This window comes from Hippoglossus hippoglossus, chromosome 3, assembly GCF_009819705.1.
Source record: "Hippoglossus hippoglossus isolate fHipHip1 chromosome 3, fHipHip1.pri, whole genome shotgun sequence".
Classification (NCBI taxonomy): Eukaryota; Metazoa; Chordata; class Actinopteri; order Pleuronectiformes; family Pleuronectidae; genus Hippoglossus; species Hippoglossus hippoglossus.
Window position 1 is genome coordinate 23,695,695 of NC_047153.1, and position 22,327 is coordinate 23,718,021.

At 42.1% G+C, this 22,327-nt stretch overlaps 2 protein-coding genes across 3 annotated transcripts in view; one reads left to right on the forward strand and one right to left on the reverse strand.

Moving 5' to 3' along the window:
- The window catches only part of LOC117757083 (short-chain dehydrogenase/reductase family 42E member 1-like), a 33,532-nt gene extending 28,017 nt beyond the window's left edge, over nt 1-5,515 (forward strand). For both annotated transcript variants that reach the window (XM_034577844.1, XM_034577835.1), the window contains one exon: nt 1,237-5,515. In XM_034577844.1, the coding sequence (XP_034433735.1) occupies nt 1,237-1,389 (153 nt within the window). In that variant the 3' untranslated portion in view covers nt 1,390-5,515. The remainder of the gene's footprint in view (nt 1-1,236) is intronic.
- Nucleotides 5,516-13,105: 7,590 nt separating this feature from the next.
- Nucleotides 13,106-21,946, reverse strand: gpib (glucose-6-phosphate isomerase b). Its single transcript, XM_034578195.1, has 18 exons — nt 21,770-21,946; nt 21,446-21,536; nt 20,917-20,985; nt 20,580-20,699; nt 20,395-20,478; nt 20,155-20,301; nt 19,479-19,550; nt 19,339-19,383; nt 19,193-19,246; nt 18,631-18,691; nt 17,463-17,506; nt 17,166-17,318; nt 16,791-16,920; nt 16,511-16,587; nt 15,767-15,895; nt 14,274-14,349; nt 13,992-14,058; nt 13,106-13,534 (listed from the first exon to the last, which is right to left on the reverse strand). The coding sequence occupies exons 1-18, from the start codon at nt 21,886-21,888 to the stop codon at nt 13,411-13,413; spliced, it is 1,662 nt and encodes a 553-aa protein (XP_034434086.1). The 5' UTR covers nt 21,889-21,946; the 3' UTR covers nt 13,106-13,410.
- Nucleotides 21,947-22,327: the final 381 nt, after the last annotated feature.

Below are 22,327 nucleotides of genomic sequence, written 5' to 3' on the forward strand. Positions count from 1 at the left end.
TCACAGGTTTAAAAAACAATAACATATTTTTTAGATCAATCAATTAATCAATTGGTTTTAAAAGGGCCGAATCACAAAGCTTTGCTTTAAACACACTTTATATTTAAAGAGAATGCATTGGACAAAACCAACATGTAATATTAAAAAATAATAATAATAAAAGAAAAACACATCAAGATGTTTGAATTAAATTGAGATTGGGGGTAGACTATAATGAAATGAATAAAAGTCATTTTTCAGCAGAAGATTCAGTGAGATTCACATGTGCAGTGTGAGAATTCATTTCTAAAACGTGAATTTTCAGCTGCTTACCCAGTTCTGAGTGATGATCGCAGTGGTCCAGGGCCATTCAGTCTGTGCTGTCCCTGCAGCGTGTTCTGACCCAGACTCTCATCCCTCACAGACCTGCTCGTAATTTCTCAGCAGTTCAAAGCATCCATATGTGTACTGTCAAATCTACACAGACTTGCAAAAGAAGTACCCAGAAAAATACACAAGACCACAGGTCAGGTCTAGGGCCTGTCTGCTGCAGTAAACTGGCTTCATTCATTCTTCCTTGTTGCTTCTGGACACTCTGAGAAAAACCACATGTGTAAAGATCATCTCACTTGTACCAGAGCTTTGCCTCAGGACTCGGCATCCGCATGACTGAAGTCTGTGCATTGATGTTATCCTGCATCTCACTGAACTCTTCACTCTCACCAGTTTAAGTTTCAAAGTTTAAAAACTTAAAGTAAATGTAACAAATGTTGGACATAGTTCTCTGTTAATGCACCGATATGCTTAAACAAGAAGATCGCCAAAACCTGTCACGTCTACGTCTGAAGGAAATGTTTTGCCTAACTCTGTCCAAAGATGTCAAAATCCATCTACCAGGACCTCTTGAGCATATCCTAACTAGTATAATAATAAACATAACTTTTATATCAAACTTTTCTGAACAAAGTTCCAAAGAATGGAAATTAAAATAACAGCAAGTAAAACAAGAGAAAGATAACCATACAACAGAGGAGAACTAGAAGGCTAACACCCTATCTTGCCATGTTAAAAACAAAAAATCCTGGATCCTTTATCGAATCTGCTCCAAAAGTTAGTGGGTTATTCCTTGACCCATACTCCACTATTCCACCAAGTTTTAAGATGATTGGTTCTCTTAAGAAAAACATTTTTTTAACAAACAAACAAAAACACACATTGTTGTTGATTGTCTTCATGTCTTCTTGTGTACTTTTTCAGGACTGTGGTCTGAAGCTAAACGACGAGGAGGGCCACCGCTGTTATCCACTGGAAGGCCACCTGCTCTGCCACAGCTGCCACATCCATCGGCTCCAGTCGCAGGTCACTGCCCACCCGCCCCCCAGCTACCCCCTCCACGTCACTGAGCTGTGAGGGGGAGTAGGGTGGGCAGCAACCGAGCCCTGCCTCCCAGGTGTTCTGCAACTCCACCAGCGGGCAAAAGAAAGGCCTGCACCCCCTCCAGCCTCTGTGTGGCCATCCAAGCTCCCGCCCCTGTCCTGGACCGGTTAGCCAGGCCGCGGACTAGCACACACAGTGCAGCTCCCACCACAAGCCCTGCCGCCACATGACAGGGCTGGGAAAAAAGGGTCCCCCCTTCACCTCCATCTGCGGTCCTTTCTTCCCCCCCTTCCCCTTGGGTGCCTAACCCTGAAAGCCAACTCGCTGGCTCATCCAGAGGCCCCTGGTGACGTCACACCTCCTGACCCCTGCACATTCATCAAAGAGAGGGGTTTTTGGTTTGGAGGAGAGAACACAAACTCACTTTCTCTCTCTCTCTTTCCTCGCTTGCCTTGCTTGCTTTCCATGTTTTTCATTCCTGCGCTCTGACTGAAGTGGTTCACCGCAGTGGATTCACCAGCGCTGTCACGTCTGAGAACTCGGTGGCAGGAAGACCGGGGAACGAGCCACTACATTCCAGTGCCGACAGGGCCGGACAGGCCCCAGGGGTGGGCATGCTGTGCCTTCAGAGTGGGGCCCTCTATGTGCAGCTACTAACACTGAAATGGAGCCCTGCTAAAGGCTATGCAAAGCACACCCAGCATAATGACACAGAGCTGTGAGAGGAAAAAAAAAAAAGACTGTTGACCCATCGCCCCTCTCCTTGCACCACCCCAACAAAACAGATGCACCGTAGCACCACGAGCCCAGAGGACCGACTGACATTCCACTTATAGAAATCTTAGACGAGACCTCGAGAGATTCACAAGCAGTGTCTTAATTAATGATTATATTATGACAGAAAAAGAAAATTTTAGATGCACATAGATTGTCTTTTATATATGAATATATATTTTGCAGATGTTTTCCACATAAGATCCTAGATGTAGAATCTCTTTTTTTGTTGCTGCGCTCGTGATAGATTCCGAGGTGAAACACGCTGTCTGACACCTCAGAACACGTTTGGTCTTTTGTATCATTTCTCGTCCAGGACACGGAGCCTCCTCGAGTTTGTCAGTGGGTCAGAGATCCACATCGTTTTTAAAGCAGACTTGGCTCAAATAGTATTTGCCTGCAGTTGTTTCGTTCAACTTTGAGTACCAAATGACTAGTTCACAAATTAGTTTGGTTTTTCACAGAATAACCCTCTAAAACACAGTGTCAAACATTTCTAAACTCTTTTATTTTTCAAGATTTATTTTACAAGTGTTGCATTAAATTCCCACAAAAGAGACAATTTTGCTTTCCGTCAGTTGTGCCACTGTGTTTACAAACTATCTTTCTCTGAGATTTACCAAGGGATAAGCAATTACCATGTCCTTGCTTGTAAAATATATTTGATGGCTGCATCTGTTATGTTTCTCCACGGAGCATTTGTGATTGTCAGCAGACCCAGTAAGCGATAGCAGAATGTACAGGTGCAGGCTGGGTAGAGCGGGAAGAGATGGTGCACTAATTAACAGATAAAACTACTTAAAAATACTAAAAGTAAAGCCTGTGTGGGGGAAATGCTGCCATGCATATGTTATATTCTATATTTATATTTGCTTTGGCAGTCTGTATTGATCTGTAACATGGACTCAGTCTGAGTCCATGAGTACTATGGAAATCAGTCATCAAGAAGTAGCTACATTCCTTCAATAGAGATAAATGTGAAAGGGTAAAAGTGATTCTCTGTTAGCGACACCTCCCATGCTGCCGTATGAATCTGGCATCTTGCCATTTGCTGCTCAAAGAGGAATGAAACTGCTAAAATACCTTTTAGCTTCAGGTCTGTCCAGGACACTGACTCTTGGTATGTTTTTTTCCAGACACTGGTTTTGTCACACAAGCACTGAGAACACAGTGTTCCTATGAGGAACCGCCACTTGTCCGCATGCCTTAAGACAGAACAGGTATGTTTGTGTGTCTCGCTCTGGGGCCTGTACCATGAAGCACCTTCAGATCAGTCTGGGTTTTCTGGCTTCACTGAGCCCGACATCGGCCGTCCTGGATGAACTGTATCACGAAGCTTAGTTATCAGCTGGCTCTGTTAACTCTGGATTTACTAATCTGGCTATGAGAATGTTCAAGTTCCAGTTATCATCTCATCCTCTCTTGTTAGTCCGAGCTGCTGTGACACAATCAGAGAGTAAAAACATCAACACTGTCAGGAATCTATCTGATAATCTTTGTACAATTAATTGAAATGCAGCTGTAATCCTCATTATGTGGCTATTAGGTGGTAAACTAAGTCTGGAGCAGCAAAACAATTCCACTGATCTATAAAAATATCTATTGATGTTTAATTATTTATCACTTCAACTCTTTTTGTCCATGTCAGGATCCAGTAGAAATGTTTTCCCAGGGATCTGATCTGGTCAGTGATCAGGCTGCTGACAGCTTTTATTCTCTGAAGTTAACCTGCTCCAGATCAGGTTAGCCTTGCAGCCTAGGTAACCATGGCGATCTACCCCGGTTTGAAAAAAAAAAACGGAGCCAGCTTCATGATAACAACAAACCTGATTTAAGCCCACTGTTAGCTGGACAACCCCCTGAACTCGCTTTGTGGTGCAGGCTCCTGGTCCGCCATGAAGTCTGCTGTTGTGTTTTTTGGGGGAACAGCCCTGAAAACCTGGAGCTGCTGGTCCCACCCATGTTTTTAGGAAGCCCCCCCCCACCCCAACCACATTTCCCTTGCTTGTAATGTGTGTCTGAGTGTGTGTGTGAATGTGTTTATGTGAGTACTGTGTGTATATGCAAAAGAAAATCTACATGAGACAGAAAAACAACTTGAAGCTCTGAGCTGTGGTGGTGCTGGTGGAAAACCCTCTCCACTGGGTTTCTGCTGTTATGCGTTTTTAGGATTGGAGCTCAGCAGCTCATTCATGGAGCCAGAATTCAAGATATTGTAGGAAACTTTCTTTTGAGGTAAAAATCACTGCATCATTCCTGCACAAGCAAAAATCTGATTTATGCAGATAAACCCCAACTGTTTGTGCAAATTGTGTGCGTGTGTGTGTGTGTGTGTGTGTGTGTGTGTGCGTGCGTGTGCACCAGTGGCAGGGCCATGGCACATGCACCTCACTGTGTTTGCAGGGCAGCACAGCATCAAACACAGTGACCCCCGCTCTCTCAGTGATGATTTTGATGTTGTCCATCACGTACCTTGATGTTGTTTTAGCACATTGACGGGTTCACACATGTTGCAGTACCTGATCAATGCATCATATTCCGACTGTAGCAAACTCCACCCGTGTGGTTAATTCAACAGAGAATAAAACAATCGCCAACTGTTATTTCCAAACTCTGGCACAGCTCTTATTCATACTGTAATACTGTAAAATGGACACTCACGTGTGAATAAATACTACTGAATGTGTCAAAGACTGAAGCGGAGACTGAAGCCAGGGGTCACCACCGGCAGAAAGTGCTTTTTTTTTATGTAACCTGATGTAATGAGATTCATTGGAATGTAATAATGTTTAGTGTTTGTTCTCCTCCTAGTTGTATATGTGTAAAAGCAGAGACTGCAAACTGATACACGAGACATTCCCCTTGTCGTCAGATGTGTTTTTACCTCAGCTGTGTACAAGGGTTCTGCTCATGAAGAATGAGGCATTTTCTGGACTTAACCTGCACAATATCAACCCCTCTGAGAAAAACCTAAAAAGACTGTAAAGAGTGTATCCCCTTTAAAAGATGTCTTAATCCACCTGTTTTAAGAGTGCTACTTCAGTTTCTATTGCATAGCACACAGCTAGTTACCCTGTACATAAAGAGGCTAGTTTTTTATTTTATTTTTCTGTCAGAAATCACTTGGAAAGAGAAGAAGTTTTTTTTTTTTTCTCCTACTGGTAGTTCCAATAAGCACATCTCAACACCTGTCACACAACTTTTGTATCTCTAAAATGTTTTTGATTACCTAGATGGTTCATAAAAAAGGAAACTAGATCTATTTATCTAAACATGAAAAAAAGTCTAAAGTTATTTAATGTATTAAAATCGGGACGTATCATTTAACTGTAGATGACATAATCTGCTTTTTCAATAAAGTGGTTTTGTAGCTAACTGCAAACAATGTCCATTTCTTTCTCTTTTATTTTGTTGCATGTATTTTTTTGTTGTCATTTTTAGCTAATCAAGACTTTCAAATGTACCACCACAAATTACATGCACTTACATACAAACATGTTTTATTATTAATATTCATTTATTGAAATGAGATTTTACAACTGTATAGATGATGGGCTATAATAACAGTTTAGTATCAGTGATAGATTGTTACATTAAATTAAATATGCCATAAATAATGCACATGGAATTGTTTTTAAATCACATTTTAGGGCTAAACATTAAAACAGTAATAATTATCACAATATAATTATAAACAAAATTTGTCAAATGTTTTGATGTTTATCAAGCATTAATGTGTAATTACGTATTACATTTACAATTTACAATTACATTTATGGCCATTTTGCCCAGCCTATCACATTTGCATTAGAGTTTATGCTAAGCTAACCATCGGCTGTAGCTTCTAATGAATTAAGTCAGTATCTGAACTTTACTCAGTCACGCTAAGTGTTCTTTATAGAGCAGTCTCACAAATCCTCACAACACCCATTTTATGAAAACGATAAATGCATCTTGTAATTTGAGACGACGTTTACGATCTCAGAGCCTGTGGGTTTGAGAGAAACTCCCACAAAACACTTCAAATAGCTTCATTGAATTTGTGCTCAGGGCTGGTGATCTTCACACATAGTGGAGTTACATCCAAGCATGCAACCCTGTGCTGTAGCCCGTCATGTGATGGACTCTCCCTCCTGGGATGCAGCGCAGCGCACTGATGGTCAAATAATCAGAAGCCTGGAAAAGACATAACCATCAGAAAACCTGAGGAAGATGAACGAGATGATGATGAGAACAGAAAACACAGGCACTGATGAGCAGTGATGAGATGTATCAAAGTACAATTACTTAGTTACTGATATTTTTCATGTATCTGCACTTTACTTAAAGTAGATTTGTTATCGAGTAATTTTCACTTTTACTCCATTACATATATCAGCAAATATCTGTACTTTCAACTGCACAACATTTTAAAAATGCATTGTGTTACATGTTCACATTGTTTTTCTATATTTTTTAAAAGTAATCATTATCTACAGGGAACTGAACCACTGATCCAATCAGAGCAGGCAGATAACATTAGACCCCGCCCCATAATGATGTCATAGACTTTTACATTAGAGAATAAAATACACTGTGCAAGTACTTTTACTTTTAGCCCTTAAAGTACATTTAGGAGTAAGTACTTACTTACTTTTACTGAAGTAGAAAAGTTGATGTGGTTCTTCAGTGTATTTTTGTTTATTAATTTGTGCTACCAACGAGTCACTTCCCTTGGTACCTGGACTCTTTTTTAAACTGCTCCAGTACATTAACATCCCTGAAAAGGCTACCCAATCATAATAAATGAACTGTGCAAATATAAAACATTCTCAAATTAAGTCAGGGAATAAATATTGTCTCATATTTGACATTAAAATTCCCTTGGTATTTGGAGGTATGATAAATAAACCCAGTGATGTTTGAAGAAACCTCCAGATCTCTGCCACTTAAACTTAATTCTCATGATTGAAGTTGTCTCCTGATGATGTTTCATTCGATGCTCGACGACTCTTTTAACAGTTGTTTGTGTGACTTGTTAAAAAGGACTGGGCTTTTGATCTGAGTGAGGAGACTGCTCCCCGTGGTGCTGTATTGTACAAACGCTTGGATGAACTGGAGCATAAAGTTGATTAGTTGATTAAAGGAATTCTCCTCTTTCTCCTGATATCAAATAGTTAAGTGTGACGCATCCTCCAAACACACGCACACTCACACACTCACACACTCACACATGCACACATGCACGCATGCACACACACACTCACACACACAAATGCAAACACACTGACGTGAAAAAAGCAGCAAGAACAGAAATGATCACAGCAATAGAAAGAAAGGCAGAATAAGGCCTGCAGTACAGTGTGTGTGTGTGTGTGTGTTGTTTGCTGTTTATTGCAATGAACCGTGGAAGCTTTAAACTCTCAGGAAGGTTGTACCTCTAGGTCTCACAGTGACAAACTGTGGAACGATGAAGAGGACGTGTGTGTCATGGGTTGTACGGAGCAAGAACACGCCACAGGCAGTACACTTCTGCTTGTGAGTGGGTGGGTTGAAGAAGCAGGGATCTCAAGGTTTTACTAACCTGCTTGCTAAATGAATAACTGATGCCTGGCTCAACCTCAAGAGGGTTAGAAATCAAGTTATCCAGTCTTTTCAGCCTCATGGAAGCCAATTATACAAGACGGAGCTTACAAGACGGTGTTTACATGTGTACTGGAAGGATTGTGCTAAACACCAAACTCTCAGTGACAATGTTTTCAACATTCTTGGTAATTTTATGTAAATCATTTAGTTTAACACAATGTATGTGTGTGTGTGTGTGTGTGTGTGTGTGTGTGTGTGTGTGTACACAGAGAAAAGGGAAGATGGATAGGAAGAGGAAGGAGAAGAACCAGGTGAGGAAATTGATACATCAAGAACAGAACAATATTGAAGTATTAATGGTTTTCCTGTCAAATGTGTGATTCAGCAGAGGAACTGTATACATGTCACATCCTCATCAGGAGCTGAGGTCTGACCCCCCCCCCCCCCCATGCTGAGACGTGTTGGCCACTGTAGCTCTCTTTCCTCTGGAGAAGGCTGTGCAGAGTCGGACGTAAGGAAACAATTTTCTTGTCCTTTGTCGATGGAAACTGAGAAAGGAAGTTAGACAAAGGTTTTTAAGAGGAAATAAGATGTCTTCCATGGCAAGTTTTGTAACTGCACAACATGGCTGCCCCTGGGTTTTTTGTTCTTATCAGGTTATGTCTTTCACATCATTACGGAGTTTATAGGAATGCTGAGATATGGAGCTATTAGTATTAGTATGCTGACGGTAAACAGCAAATCAGCATCAGAATTTTACCCAACTTCTATTTCTTCTTCTTCTTGAACGATCATATGCAAATGCCAATCCTCTTCACCTTGTTTGCTGTTTTGATTGGAGGATTGGAGGATGGAATTTGAAGCAGACACACAAACAGACAAACAGCTCTCCAGTTGTAACAGTATAATATGACTGTAGGATATAACTTGAAAAGAAAAAAGAAAAGTCAAAACCTGCATGCCCTTAATACCATTTCACTTTCAAATGTCAATTACACTGAGTGCACCTGTAGTTATAAGGCACTGAGCCACAGATTAGTTGGAGATACATTTTTGTGAGGGCGTACATAAAAGCAGAGTCTGCCCACTCTCCTGTGAACAGTGGTGTTCAGTGTGAGAAACTCGCTGGTGTTGGTTGACAGCTCCATGAGTTGGGGCACAAAGCACCCTTTATGTGTGTGAGGGTTCCACCCTGTGACTCAGGGAGCTCGCTCTCCCTCGCTCTGTGTGTGTGTGTGTGTGTGTGTGTGTGTGTGTGTGTGTGTGTGTGTGTGTGTGTGTGTGTGTGTGTGTGTGTGTGCAAGAGGTAGCGGAGCCCCCTTGAGGGATCTGCTTTGAGGTGAGCTCTGTTACAATGCACAAAAAGCACACCTTCCCCACGGAGCACACAGGTCCCTCCACTGCCAGGAAATGAGTGAAAATATGCTCACCACAGGATTACCTCATACACACTCAGTCTTTGGTTACTGACACTTTGTCCCCTTCCCGCAACCAAAATATGCAGCCTCTGACTTACCTTTCTGTCCGAATCTCATCCATACGCCTCATTTGAATTTTGACAACATATGTTTCAAACACCTCATGTTTTTGTTTTTCGACAGGACGTTGAGTTGATATATTTACTTGTCAAGCCTCAGCAACAGTAGCAGAGGATGTTTGGAGCGCCTCTGGAGGAGAATCATATTTCATCTCCAGTAAGTGGAGGGGGAAAGATATTACAATACCAGATACTTTGAGTCACCTCACAAATCATTGCCCTTGTGGTGTTGAGCCACGAGAGACTGTTTTCAGTTGGTTTTCCAAAGTGATGAACTGTTCATCTGAGAATCTACCTTCTCTTTACAATGGAGGAGATTGGATTCCTTTTGGCTCCTGAGACCACAAAAACAAATGACATAAAAACGGCAACGTGTTTTACTAGAAACAATGTCCTGGATCATATGGAAGCATATTTGGTTATTTGGTTCCATGTCAATGAAACTAAAGTTATTTTCCAACTACATTTAATTCAAAGATTTGTGTATATATATTATTAGGGATATATAGTGATGTCTTTATTACATGGTTGATGTTAGGGACATGACAGGGAATGAGGGGAGTGACAAATGGGGAAGGACATGCAACAAAGGTCCTCGCTCGACACGAACTGGGGACACTGCAGTTCATAGTCAGTGCACTGAAGAAGCAGTCCACTGACTAAGCATTGCACTCCTATCATCAGTCAGTGGACAGGTTTGTAAAACAACTGTAATTTTTGTAACAGAAACAAGAGTCTAATTCTACTCCCCGAGATTTGTTTTCGTTTTCAAACTCGTAATCTTGATGAGCCTATTTGCAGCTCCCTCTGAAGCCACAAAAGGATTTATACAACTTGTGCTTTTTGTCACAGATGCAGTACTTCTCCCAAACACATGAAAACACATACTAAACTGTCAAATCTGTGTATTAGCTGTAAAAAAATATAAAAGCTGTAAAAATATATTTATGCGAGGAGGGGTACCCCTTAGACAACAGTATTAAATTGCCAGACTACAATACCAGATATGAATAAAAAACTCACCTGGTCTGTGTCCCATGTATGGAGGATTGCGTCTTCCTGCAGTGACCCCATGTTCGATTCCAAACCAGCTCCCCACTCTCTCCCTGTTTTTTCTTTCCCATCAAAATAAAGGCTTGATGAAAAATATATGTAGCTGTTCCCCTTCATGACTGAAGTGTAGCAGTTTGTGGCCTAGTTGCTAATGTAGGTTATTGACATGAAGGTGTGTCTTTCAATCATAAAAGACTATTCAGGTGCTACATAGAATAAAGCGATTATCAATTTTTGTCAATAAAAATGAGGAGGTGATTCATTCACTTGTTTTCTATTGGTCTGGAAGAAGCCTCAAACGACTGTGAAGGTTAAGACGTGTGTGTGTTCTTTGTCCACTGCTGCACAAAGAATACACTCATCAAAAAACACACACCAGCCCTGTCTGACACCAAATATGTCTCCACAGCCAGAAACAGCCTTGATCTGAAACATGTGAGATACCAACTGTCACTCACAGTCCGAACTTTATGATATATTCATATCACCAGCAGAACAACATAGGCGGACATCAGTGTGGGAGGATTTCTTTGTTTTGTTGCTGAATAAGAGCCAGATGTTGGTCAGTATATCTGTACTTGTGCAGATTCAGGAGAGGCTGTACAGACAAAAAAGCCTTAACAGTGGATGTGGTCAGTATTGAAAAGCCCACACAGATAAGAAGATATGTGACCCGGAGCTGTGTCCAAGGAGCACAAACAAGTCCAGCTGTCTGCTAGTTTCCCCAAGTTTAGGCGTTAAAAGAAAACCTCTGGCTGCTTTGTGAGGTCACATCTTAGAAAATTGAAAAATGCACATATTTATAAGGTGACATCTTATATCAAAACAATAAAATGTAATGCTTTTCTTACTTGAGAATATTTCTAAAGTTGTTTTCCCTCGTTTTCCCTTCACCACGTGCTCACACGTCCGTTACCATGGGAGCTATAATGCAAAATCCATGTTCTTGTATTTGAATGGGCAAGGAGGTTTAATGTGTTTTGACTTCCACATGGATCCCAGCAAAAAATGTGTTTTAAGATGGATGCAGCTTAATGGGATCTGTGGATACTGAGTGGGGACGTGGAGCCGCAAGGGGTCAGCTAGAGCCCCCTGCAGCCTCCAGGGAGTACTACTGGCTTCCTATGCTGCAGTGTGACAACTTCTGCCCACGTACTTAAGATAATCTTTATATAACTCCAGTGGTCGTGGGAAAAAATGAAGCTGAGCATGACTTGGTGTCTGTTTTTTTTACAGCCTGCAGGGTTTCTGTGTCACTGCTGTCAATGGCAGCCTCAGACCACAGACTGGGAACTTGAGAGGCTCCATCCAGCGGGCTTGATATTGGGAAAGGTATGTGTTGTGTGTCGTGCTGTTGCAGGGCTAATATTTGTCTCAAGAGAGATATGTTCCCTGAAGGTTTCTGGGAGGAGAAAATACTTAGATGTGTGCATTATGAAAACTAAATCAAGTGAGAATCCAAACTGACTGTCGACCTGCGGGCTGCTCCTCCACCTCTGAGGCCAACTTTCCGAGCTTGTTGACATGCAAGGACGCTGACACTCACACTGCCTCCAGCACGGCACGGCACAATGAATGCAAATGTGTGGAGGACAAGCTCAGGAAGAAAATCCACATCACTTCTTGGCAACAAGGTGTAGTTAGTCAGTTCCTAAACCCTATCCCTAACCCTGCGTCTGTCTGACACAGCCATGACCTTGGGACTGCACAGTCAAAAAAGTGGCAGGGGGGGGGGTGACGTCGTCATAGCAACCACCGGACCGGGGGCAGGTTGGGACCCCGATCGAGTCAGAGGGGCAGCTCTATAACAGGCCAGAGAGGCGGGGAGAAAAGAGTGACTGACAGTCCCAACCAATAAAGCATGAAGTGGAATGTGAGGGTATGCGATGCCATTGTCTGACAAACATCTCAGGAACGCACACAGACCTTTTCATGCTTTCATGCTACTATTTGATTCTTCCAATGAACCAAGGCAGGTCCTAATCACTTATTTCCTCACGCTGACACGCTGCCTGTTTATTCCAACCTCACAACTCAGGAGTTGGTTGGACTTCATTCAGAGATGAGATGTTGTTTATTTTGGACAGTTGTATTAATCATTTGCATCATCCTGACACTGACTGTGATGAGGCTCTCTGTCCTCAGTCAAACTCACGTTCTTCTGTATCTTGTTTCCAAGCCACAGATGAAAAGAGCAAGTTAGATTTGAAGTAAAGTTGTTGCCTGGCAACAGCATTGAAAACCCAGCAGTGTCTAGGGGTCTAAGATTTTTTTTTCCTAAACTTTCTCTTTGTCCTTATACACACTCTGAATTTGTACCCAGCAGCGAGTATGAAGAGAAAAAAAAGACGGTGAGATATATTTTTGGTCGGCGTTGTTTGGTGCTTTGTGGTTAACAGCATCACATGTTGCCGTCTGCGATCTGTTAGTCTCTCGTATTTTCATGTTTATAGGAGAAGTTCACACGCCATGTTTGGCACAACAGTACTAAAACATGAAGTAAATTCAGTTTGATAATATTAATGTTTAAATGTGCTGCCAGCATGGAGCAGCTTATAGTCCAGATGCTGTTTGTTTTTCTCTCTAAATGGATGATGTCTGGGGATTTGTGGGTAGGAACATTGCAGATGGACCGACCTTTGACCCTTTGTTCCACTGGATAAACAGGAGATAGTTGCTCCTAGTAACTAAATCTGGCTCATCGATGCCATCTAGTGGTGTCTTACTCAAACAGGCTCATTAAGGCATCAGCTCTTTGATGCACAGTGACACACATTTGTGAGCAGCTGTTGTGTTTGTGTGCACATGAGACACAGAGTATTGTGTGACGATATTTATTTCAGAAACTTAATTTCTTATGACAGTGGAGAGGCATATATCGTACGTCTATCCACGACACTCTAATACAAAAAGCGTTTCCCTCATAGTGATAAACTACTGTAACAAACATAGAAAAAAACATCACTGGAGACAGTCACGATATCAATAACGAGGCTGCAGCTCCCCTGTGTGGGAGTGACCGGCTGCCTCTGTGAGTCTCCTGTTCATGCAGCTCATGCAGCTCATGAGGCTGTTTAATGTTGTGGAGTTACGTGGACGTCATGGGGGGGAGACTGTGACTCAGCTCAGGAAAAGTTCTTCTTGAGGAAGTTGATGAGTCCGTTGGTGGAGGAGTCGTGGGAGTGGACCTCTGCCTTGTCCTTGAGCTCGGGCTCGATCTTCTTTGCGAGCTGTTTGCCCAGTTCCACTCTGATGATGAAGAGGAGGAGGAGAGCGGACACAGACAGAAGAGAGAGGAGGGGGTCAGTGATGTGGAGGCTCAAAGGACATGAAGGAGCTCGATCAAAAATGGATAGTTACAGCCACGTTAACACTGTGAGGGTTTTAATCATTCTGCTGGTCATGTGTCATGATCTTTCTTCCTCAAAATATGAATTTTAGAGACAACTTCACAGTTGAGGTGTATGATTGGATCTAAAATATAAAGTAGGGCACTAGTTTTTCAGCAATCATCATGCATCCTGAAACAGTTACGTACCTTTAGTCATACAAGTTCACACAGTTTCTCCTTAACATCTTAACATTAACCCCATAAGTGGCTATTAAACCTTCATATTCCACGTTTTGTAGCATTATTGCATTTCCTAGCCTTGATATAAGAAAGCTGCTCAATGAAACCAGTAGATGTAGCTAAAACCAAACTCACCCCCACTGGTCAAAACTGTTGATCTCCCACATTAGACCCTGGACGAAGATCTTGTGTTCATACATCGCTATGAGACAAGACAGAATTATGGTTATTACAACAGAAATGTTACAACAGAGACGCTTAACTAGTGATTAATTTTGTAGTTGTATTTCTCAGGTAACACAATGGTGCTGCACATAAACTTACTGTCCCAGACACAAACAGACCTTTAACAGTAACTCTTATGAGACTTATGATAAAAGCCTCATAATGAGTCATGAGAAACAAACAGGACTTTACCTATAAGTGCTCCAAGTGTGTAAGGTGTCACTTTCTTGAAGATGATTGAGGTGGTTGGTCTGTTTCCCTGGAAGACCTGTGTTGAACCAGCAGACATGTTTCATTATACACAGTTTGCAGTGAGCATGTCATCATCACAGATCCTCTTCATAAAATCTGGATTACTGTGTTTGTTCACGGTCACTGGAGGGCACCAGTCCCCATGCTTGCTTTCTCCAGTTTGCTGGCTGCACTTCCTCATACCGGGCATGATTTATTTTTTTCGAAAAGTAACATGAGATGACTGCCTCTTGTCAAGTTCAGGTTTAAAGCTACACCGTGTTACGTCTACTGAACAACAGCGGCCTCTGCAGCCACAAGTGGTGATTCATTATTTTATGCGCTGAGGCCAAGGACTAAACACTGACTTGAAATAGATAAACTTGTGCCGCTTTTATTCCCAGTTCTCATCCTGAATGTCTGTTCTTGCTCTGTGTAACGTTGGAGAGGGGGTACGACCTCTGCGAGAAGTGTGGAACCGACTGATAGTTCAAGAGCAATGCTGACCTGTAGATCAGTTAAAAACACTAAAAACTAGTGTTTATCTCCAAAATTCAACAAGGAAACTTTTGAAATATGACGAATTCTAAACAGAGTTTGGTGTTTGTGTTATAGCAGCAGCTCTACTGGTTCAGGAAGCCGGGGATCGTGGGTAATATCCACCATTACGTTGTGTTTCAGTTCAGTGAGTGGGACAGACTTTGATTTTTCTCTACATGAAAACCACTGCGACACAGAGCCCAACAGAATGAATCACCATGTGTGGCTGCAGAGGGCGCTGTTGCTCAGTAAAGCTGCTTTCAGACATGAAAGCACTGAATTCTGGAGATCCCCCGAACTTTCTCCGGAGGAGGCGCATGTGTGAATACAAATGTCCAAGTGACAGCCTCCGGATTATCTGCGGACTTCCTCCATCTGGTCCCTAAGTATGAAGTCAGCAGAAACTCCACAACGGTGTTAATACGTCACTTCCTGTCTCTGCCTGCTGCATCCGGCTGCCCCACCTCTCGCCTGAATAATGTGGTGAATGTTTTGCTGTTCTGAACGCGTCTGTGCGGAAAAACTCTTGCTGTGTTGTGCATGTGTGAAAGACAAGCTCTGGGTAAATTCTGGACCCAGTTCTTGCTTTAAAGTGCTTTAAAGTTACATAGTGTTGCTTTAATGATTTCAATGAATTGTAGTGACTTCCAGGTTGTTATAAATTATTTTGTTGGCAGTTTAAACCACTTAATTACCCGCTTACCATAGTTTCACACAGTGCAAGAACAGGTGTTGGAAAAGCAACATGGGAATGAAGTTGGCACCATTCTCCCTATTACGACTCATTGTACCATCATTGAAGCTGTTGTTTCCAGGTAAAACAGCTGCTTGGTTGCTTAAGGTTTGTTATAAATCTTATGAAAACTGTCCCTTCAAGTCAGTCACGTAAGTCATTGTCTCTTGATTCGACTCACTTTATGAGGCAGGATCTTATCCAGATCGGCTCCACTCACGCCGCTGGCCTCCAGCTCTTTCTTGGCCTCCTCTGTGGTCTTACCCTTCATCAGGGCCTCGGTCTGGGCCAAGAAGTTGCCCAGCAAGATCTACGGTGCCATCAAACACACACCTTCAGACACATTGCAGTGCACTGTGTGTTTTACAGTGAGTTATGTCATCTAGGCAAGGCATTAGACTCTATGTTGTACAGTATGTTGACATTCTAAATTTCAGATTCTATTGAGTTATGCAAATCCCAATTTCTTAAATCATTTTTTTTTATGACTAAGAAAACATACTAAGTTAAACCTGTCAGCAAAAACATCGGAGCACTAAGGGAGTCAGATCACTGCTCCTGGAGCACATGAACACTCCAGCTGGCACCTGGGCGGAACAGCCTGTGACCTTTGTGATGATCCCTCAGGAGTATGTATTCCTCAGGTTTTCCAGGTCATTAATACACATGCATTAACACGTCTGCACCACTGCTGAAATGGTGTAGGTCCAAATCACAATTTTGGGCCTAAAATTCCTTTAAGGTCACAAGAAGATGTTTTGCAGACTATGATTAAATAATATATACAGTACATTCTGTTATGATAAAGTGCTTTCAGTACCTGGATTTTTCTACCATTCAATTAAACAAAGCTAGGAAACTGAACTCAGTATTTGCTGTGCCAAAGTATATATTTAAGTTAAATCTGTGTTCACAGCAGCGATACCTTGTGGTGCAGGTTGTCTCTGATGGGATGCTGGGACTGAGCAGGGATCAGGAAGTCAGAGGGCACCATACGTGTTCCTGAGGTGAACACAGACACACTGCATCAAAGACTCATGTAGACTCACAGCATGAGGTTAACCACTTAGCAAGGCTATCAGTAAAGCCGGGATAAGGGATAATAGAAGGATAGTAGAATATTTTGTTGGTGAATTCCAGTCACGCTGAATAACTGACTCACCTATATGATTCTGATATTGAACATTTATCTTTGCTGATTATACCTTGGTGGATGAGTTGGTAGAACGCATGCTGCCCATTGGTTCCTGGCTCGCCCCACACTATTGGCCCAGTGTGGTAGTTGACACGTTCTCCCTTGTTAGTGATATATTTTCCATTGGACTCCATGTCTCCCTATAGTAAACAAACGCATTTATCATCAAAAGTGTCTCAGACATTGAACTATCTCTGAGGAGTTTACACTAGTAACACAGACAAAGTGCCGCTCGATCAATCAATGACATATAACTATGTTCACAAGTCATTCTTCTCTTTGTCAAAGTGAAGGATTGTAGTGCTGAACAACTAGAATAAATAATACACTTGTCTTTTGTCGGAGGCCCACACAGAGACCTGAGATGCCTGAAGAGGTGTCAGACCTGTTGGAAGTAGGCAGTGAAGCGGTGCATGTACTGATCGTAGGGCAGCATGGCGTGCGACTCAGCGTGGAAGAAGTTGATGTACCAGATGCCCAGCATAGCCAGCAGGACAGGCGCGTTCTTATCCAGAGGAGCGGTGCGGAAGTGGTTGTCCTGCAGGGGAAGGAGTGAGGCTGATTTACATTCATGTATTCTGTGTCTTCTCTACAGCAGGATGCAGCATATAAATAGTTGTTTTTAAATTAGAACAGTGGGTTAGAGAAGCTATTAGTTATCATCTCATTCTGCTTTACCCACCATCCAGTGAGCTCCTGAAAGAAGCTTCTCAAAGTTGTCGAAGCCTGATGAGGAGAGGAGACAGATGAGTTCACTGAAAACTTGATAATTAGCACAGCTTATTTGAATGTAGATGTACATGTACATGTAGAGCTGTACAGAAACCATCCAGCGTTGTATTGTAGCGCGTCAGGGTTGGATGGGCATTGTCTCCCATCATGCTCTGAGACAATGCTGTAGACGTATGTTAAATCGTGACCTTTTAGATTATAGATGTCACTTGGGCACCATGGGTGAGACTTTTGTTACTATATATAACACCCAGAATAGAAAAAAAATATTTCAATAAGAATAAGTAATTCTAAAAAATCAAAGGAAAAAATATATAAGTACTTCTCGTAATAATACATTTTGCTTGCATTGTCACTATTATGAAATTCCTGTTAATTTGGTAATCAGACTGTCACTCATGGCTATTATGAACTTTCAGAATTTCACAAAAAATGTAAGGTGTTCCCATTACATAATGTCGGATGTCTCATTATCTTAAGCTAACGATGGACATTTATCAGAGTAAAAATCTGTTCTGTGAACTTATCATAATCTTTTGTGCTTATTTAATAAATCTAAGGCAATCAGTTTCCTAAATTCTACTTAACAGAACTTGTTTTACTTAAAATGCTTCAACTAAGAACAGAAGCAAGATCAACGTGTCAGATTTTACAGTGAGCTAGCAGCACAGATCTAAGGATGACAGTGGTTGGTCCACCAGTTTAGTCCAGAATTATCACAACTATTGGATAAGTAACAACAAATCTTTGCACATAGATTTCTGTTCCTTTGGAGATTTGATTGTAAGGATTAAAATAACTTTGGTGATCCCCTGACTTGACATCTATCACCATCATTAGCACGATAGCATTGTGACGTTCTAAGAAGGTGGACATGGTGAATGTTATATCTGCTACAAATCAGCATTTTACTGTCATTGTCTTTTTGGCATGTTGACTATTAAGTATTTAGCACTACTGTGTCCAAGCACAACCTCAAAGAGCCACTGCTATAGCAACAGCCCCTTCTTCTTATGTCCCTATAGCATCTTTGATATTAGAAGTATGATGCATGAATTGCTGGAGTCTTTTTCATTCTAAGACTGGGAGGCACACGAGTATTTTCTCACTGTACATACCAATGTGCAGGGCAATGGCCATGCCAATCGCAGACCACAAGGAGAAACGACCACCAACCCACTAAAAGAGAAAAATAAACAGAAACACTGAATATATACTGTATGTACGCCTCATTCAAAACCCCTTTTTAAACTAGAGTAACAAGCTTTGTGCACCATAAAAGCTGATGGTAACTACAATGCACTAAAATGTTAGCCACAAGTATTTCTATCATTAATTAGCAGAACATGAGCAGCGTAATACTCTGTGCACTTAACTTCTCTGGGTCATAAAGACCATAATATAGCTGTTACCCTTTAAATACCAACAATGTAACTGAATGCAGCTCCCTGACCTTTGATAGAACCCAGCCTTTATAGTGACCTCTGCAAGAGAAAAGGTCGCTACCAATAATAACTGTCTGAGGAGATGGGCTTCTGGTTTCCCAGCAGCTGCTGTGCCAGAGTGTCTGTCCCTGCACCTACTTCACAGGTCAAAAAGCTTGTTTATTTATAGCTGCTGCCTTCAGCCCCATCACAGACCAGGGGTGACGACTGCACAGTGTTTGCTGCGAGCACTCACATCCCAGAACTCAAACATGTTCTCTGTGTCGATGCCGAAATCCTTCACTTTGGGCTGAGGGAGAGAGAGAGGAGAGCATGATGGTCAGGATAGAGCAGAGGGACACCGAGGGAGGATTCAGCCTCTGATCGTGGGTTGTGACTTACAGCGTTTGTAGACAGGGCCACAAAGTGCTTGGCAACAGCAGCTTTCTGTTGAAATATGCAGAGGATATGTTTAGAGAACATGAATAATGTACTGTACATGAAGTCCAGTATCTAGTTTGCTGCTGTCTATTGACACTCACATCTTTGGCGTGTTCCAGGAACCATTCTTTGGCCGACTCAGCGTTGGTAATGGTCTCTTGGGTGGTAAATGTCTGTAGAAGGACATTCAGGTAAACACAATACATAGATACATACCAAATACTAATATCACATATACCTGAACTTATGCTGGAGAAATTATAGGCTTTCCTTGAAAAATGACATTATTTATATTTGCTAATAAAACAGGTATAAATGTTAGAAGTTAATGTGGTGAACTTTGCTCTGCCTCTTTGCCACGTCAGACGGCTGAAAGATGGACAATTTCACTTAAAGTTGGTTATAATAAAACACACCCTGCAGGGAAGTAAATCCAAATTCTACGAGGTATGGAGACCCTGTCTTACAGTATATTGATAAATTAAAATATATAAAGGATAGAATAATATAGAAGAATGCATTACAATTGAGATAAGTCCAGTTTGTATCAGGATTGTGTAAACGTAATTATTGTGGCATAAGGTGTGCTGTATGGTTTATTTATAATATTAGTTTAGATGTCTTGCTGTAGAGAAGACACAGAATACATGAATGTAAATCAGCCTCACTCCTTCGCCTGCAGGACAACCACTTCCGCACCGCTCCTCTGGATAATTTTGTAGTTATTTGCTTATTTATATTATGTTGGGTACTTATTAAATACCAATGAAAATCTACCTTGGATGCGATGATGAAGAGGGTGGTCTCAGCATTGAGGTGTGCCAGGGTTTTGGCGATGTGCGTTCCGTCAATGTTGGACACAAACCACACACGCGGTCCATCCTTAGAGTAAGGCTTCAGGGCCTCAGTCACCATCAGGGGGCCCTGCATGTCAAGTAAAGGTGTACTTCTGAACGGACTGTGCTGGGCAGCTCACAGGAGTGAATATGTAAAAGTGTGGAGCAGTAAAACACTCACAAGGTCAGATCCTCCAATGCCGACATTAACAACATCTGTGATGGCCTTTCCTGTGTAGCCCTTCCATTCGCCGCTGCGGACTCTCTGCAAGCAGATGAACATGATCATCACAGCTGGTATCAAACTGGATTTCGTCTACTCTTTTCTTCAAACCTGCAACAAAGCTGGTGCTGCGTTTGACTCACGTGGCAGAAGCCCTTCATCTTCTCCAGGACCTTGTTGATGTCAAGCATCACGTCCTTGCCACCAACCATGACGGGAGTATTGGAGCGGTTCCTCAGAGCCACATGGAGCACAGCCCGGTCCTGCACATGCACACGATCAAACACAGACACTTCTACTCAAGCAATTCAATATTTTCCAGCTGTTGCAGTCACTGCATTCAATGTTCACTTTCAAAAAAACTAAAATGAAGTTCATGTGTAGTTTTTAATGCCATGTGGTGTAAAAGGCACCCCTGGTGGTGTTATTATACCACACCAGGATACATGTGAGGAGACACTGTCAAGTTACAATGAGCACCTCAGTGAAGTTGATCTTCTCTCCTTTGAACATCTTCTCTCTGGCGGTATCAATTCCTCTGGACTTGGCCTGAAGAAGACAATACATGTTAGTCCTTCACAGGACCTTGTTCTAATTGGCAACCCAAGCTTCAAATTAAATTTGACCTAAATGGTAAATGGCCTGTATTTATAAAGCGCTTTTCTACTCTTGATGAGCACTCAAAGCAGTTTACAGTACAGTTTATTTATTGCCATTCACACACACATTCATACAGTGCATCTATGTGCAGCACTTTTCTCTACGGGAGGGGGCGATTTGGGGTTCAGTATCTCGCCCGAGGACACTTTGGCATGACTCTTCGGAATGGGGAAGACTGGGATCGAACTACCGAGCTTCTGGTTAGAGGACGACCGCTCTGAGCCACAGCCGCCCACTTAAGATGGAGTTATGAGTCAGATGAATGGGACGTTGATCAAAGGGAAGTATTAATTAAAGCCTTGGGGGCCATTTAAAAAGCCATGAATCATTAAGATAAACATGAATTTACCAGATCAAACAGCATCTTCATGACGTCGTCTGTGACCAGATTCTTGGAGTAATCCAGAAGAATGTCTCCATCCTTAGTGTTCAGTGTGAGGCTGTGCAAACACCAAACAACATCAGTGATGAAGATTTTAATTCTAAATATCAAAACTATAATTGGACAAACAGTGTGATTTGATTTGACTATTATATAATAAATTGTGTAATTTTAATGCATCTGGTAGAATCAGAGGAATCATACTAATAATGCAACCAATTTACTGACATGTATCATGCTCAGTGGTTCTGTGCATGCTGCATTTTTGCATGATTTGAATAGGATGTATACCTGAGCTTGTTGAATCTCTCCTTGTCGGCCTCGAACATGTGCCTCATGTTGAGTTGCAGGGCGTGGGCTTTGTACCACTCCTGCAGCTTGAGGAAGTTGGGGTCCTGTGTGAGTGCCATGCTGTCCAGAGGGGGTCTGCTGTGCTCCGCTGTGCTCAACAAGCCTGGCTGAGTGGGAGCGAGCAGGTCAGAGGGGAAGCTTTTTGAAGGGCGTCCAGTCCAGATCCACAGTAGCCCCTCCTACAACAGACACACTATACTCAGGACATGTGCTTGTCACACCTCCACACTGTCCTTCATGGCTGTAGTGCACGTAACCCCTGGGAGGGGCACACTGCAGTTTCACAAGTACTGCAACACCCATGAGTTCAGTCATGTCTTGTATTTGTCCTGTATCTTTGCTCTGTATCATGAAGCACATTGAGTCCATGCTTGTCATATGAAATGTGATATATATGTAAACTTGACTTGATTTGACTATAGAGCACTAGACTGCAGGTCATTTGCGCTAATTATAAACCTGTCTGAAATACACTGCTGCATGTGTACTGAAGTTGCA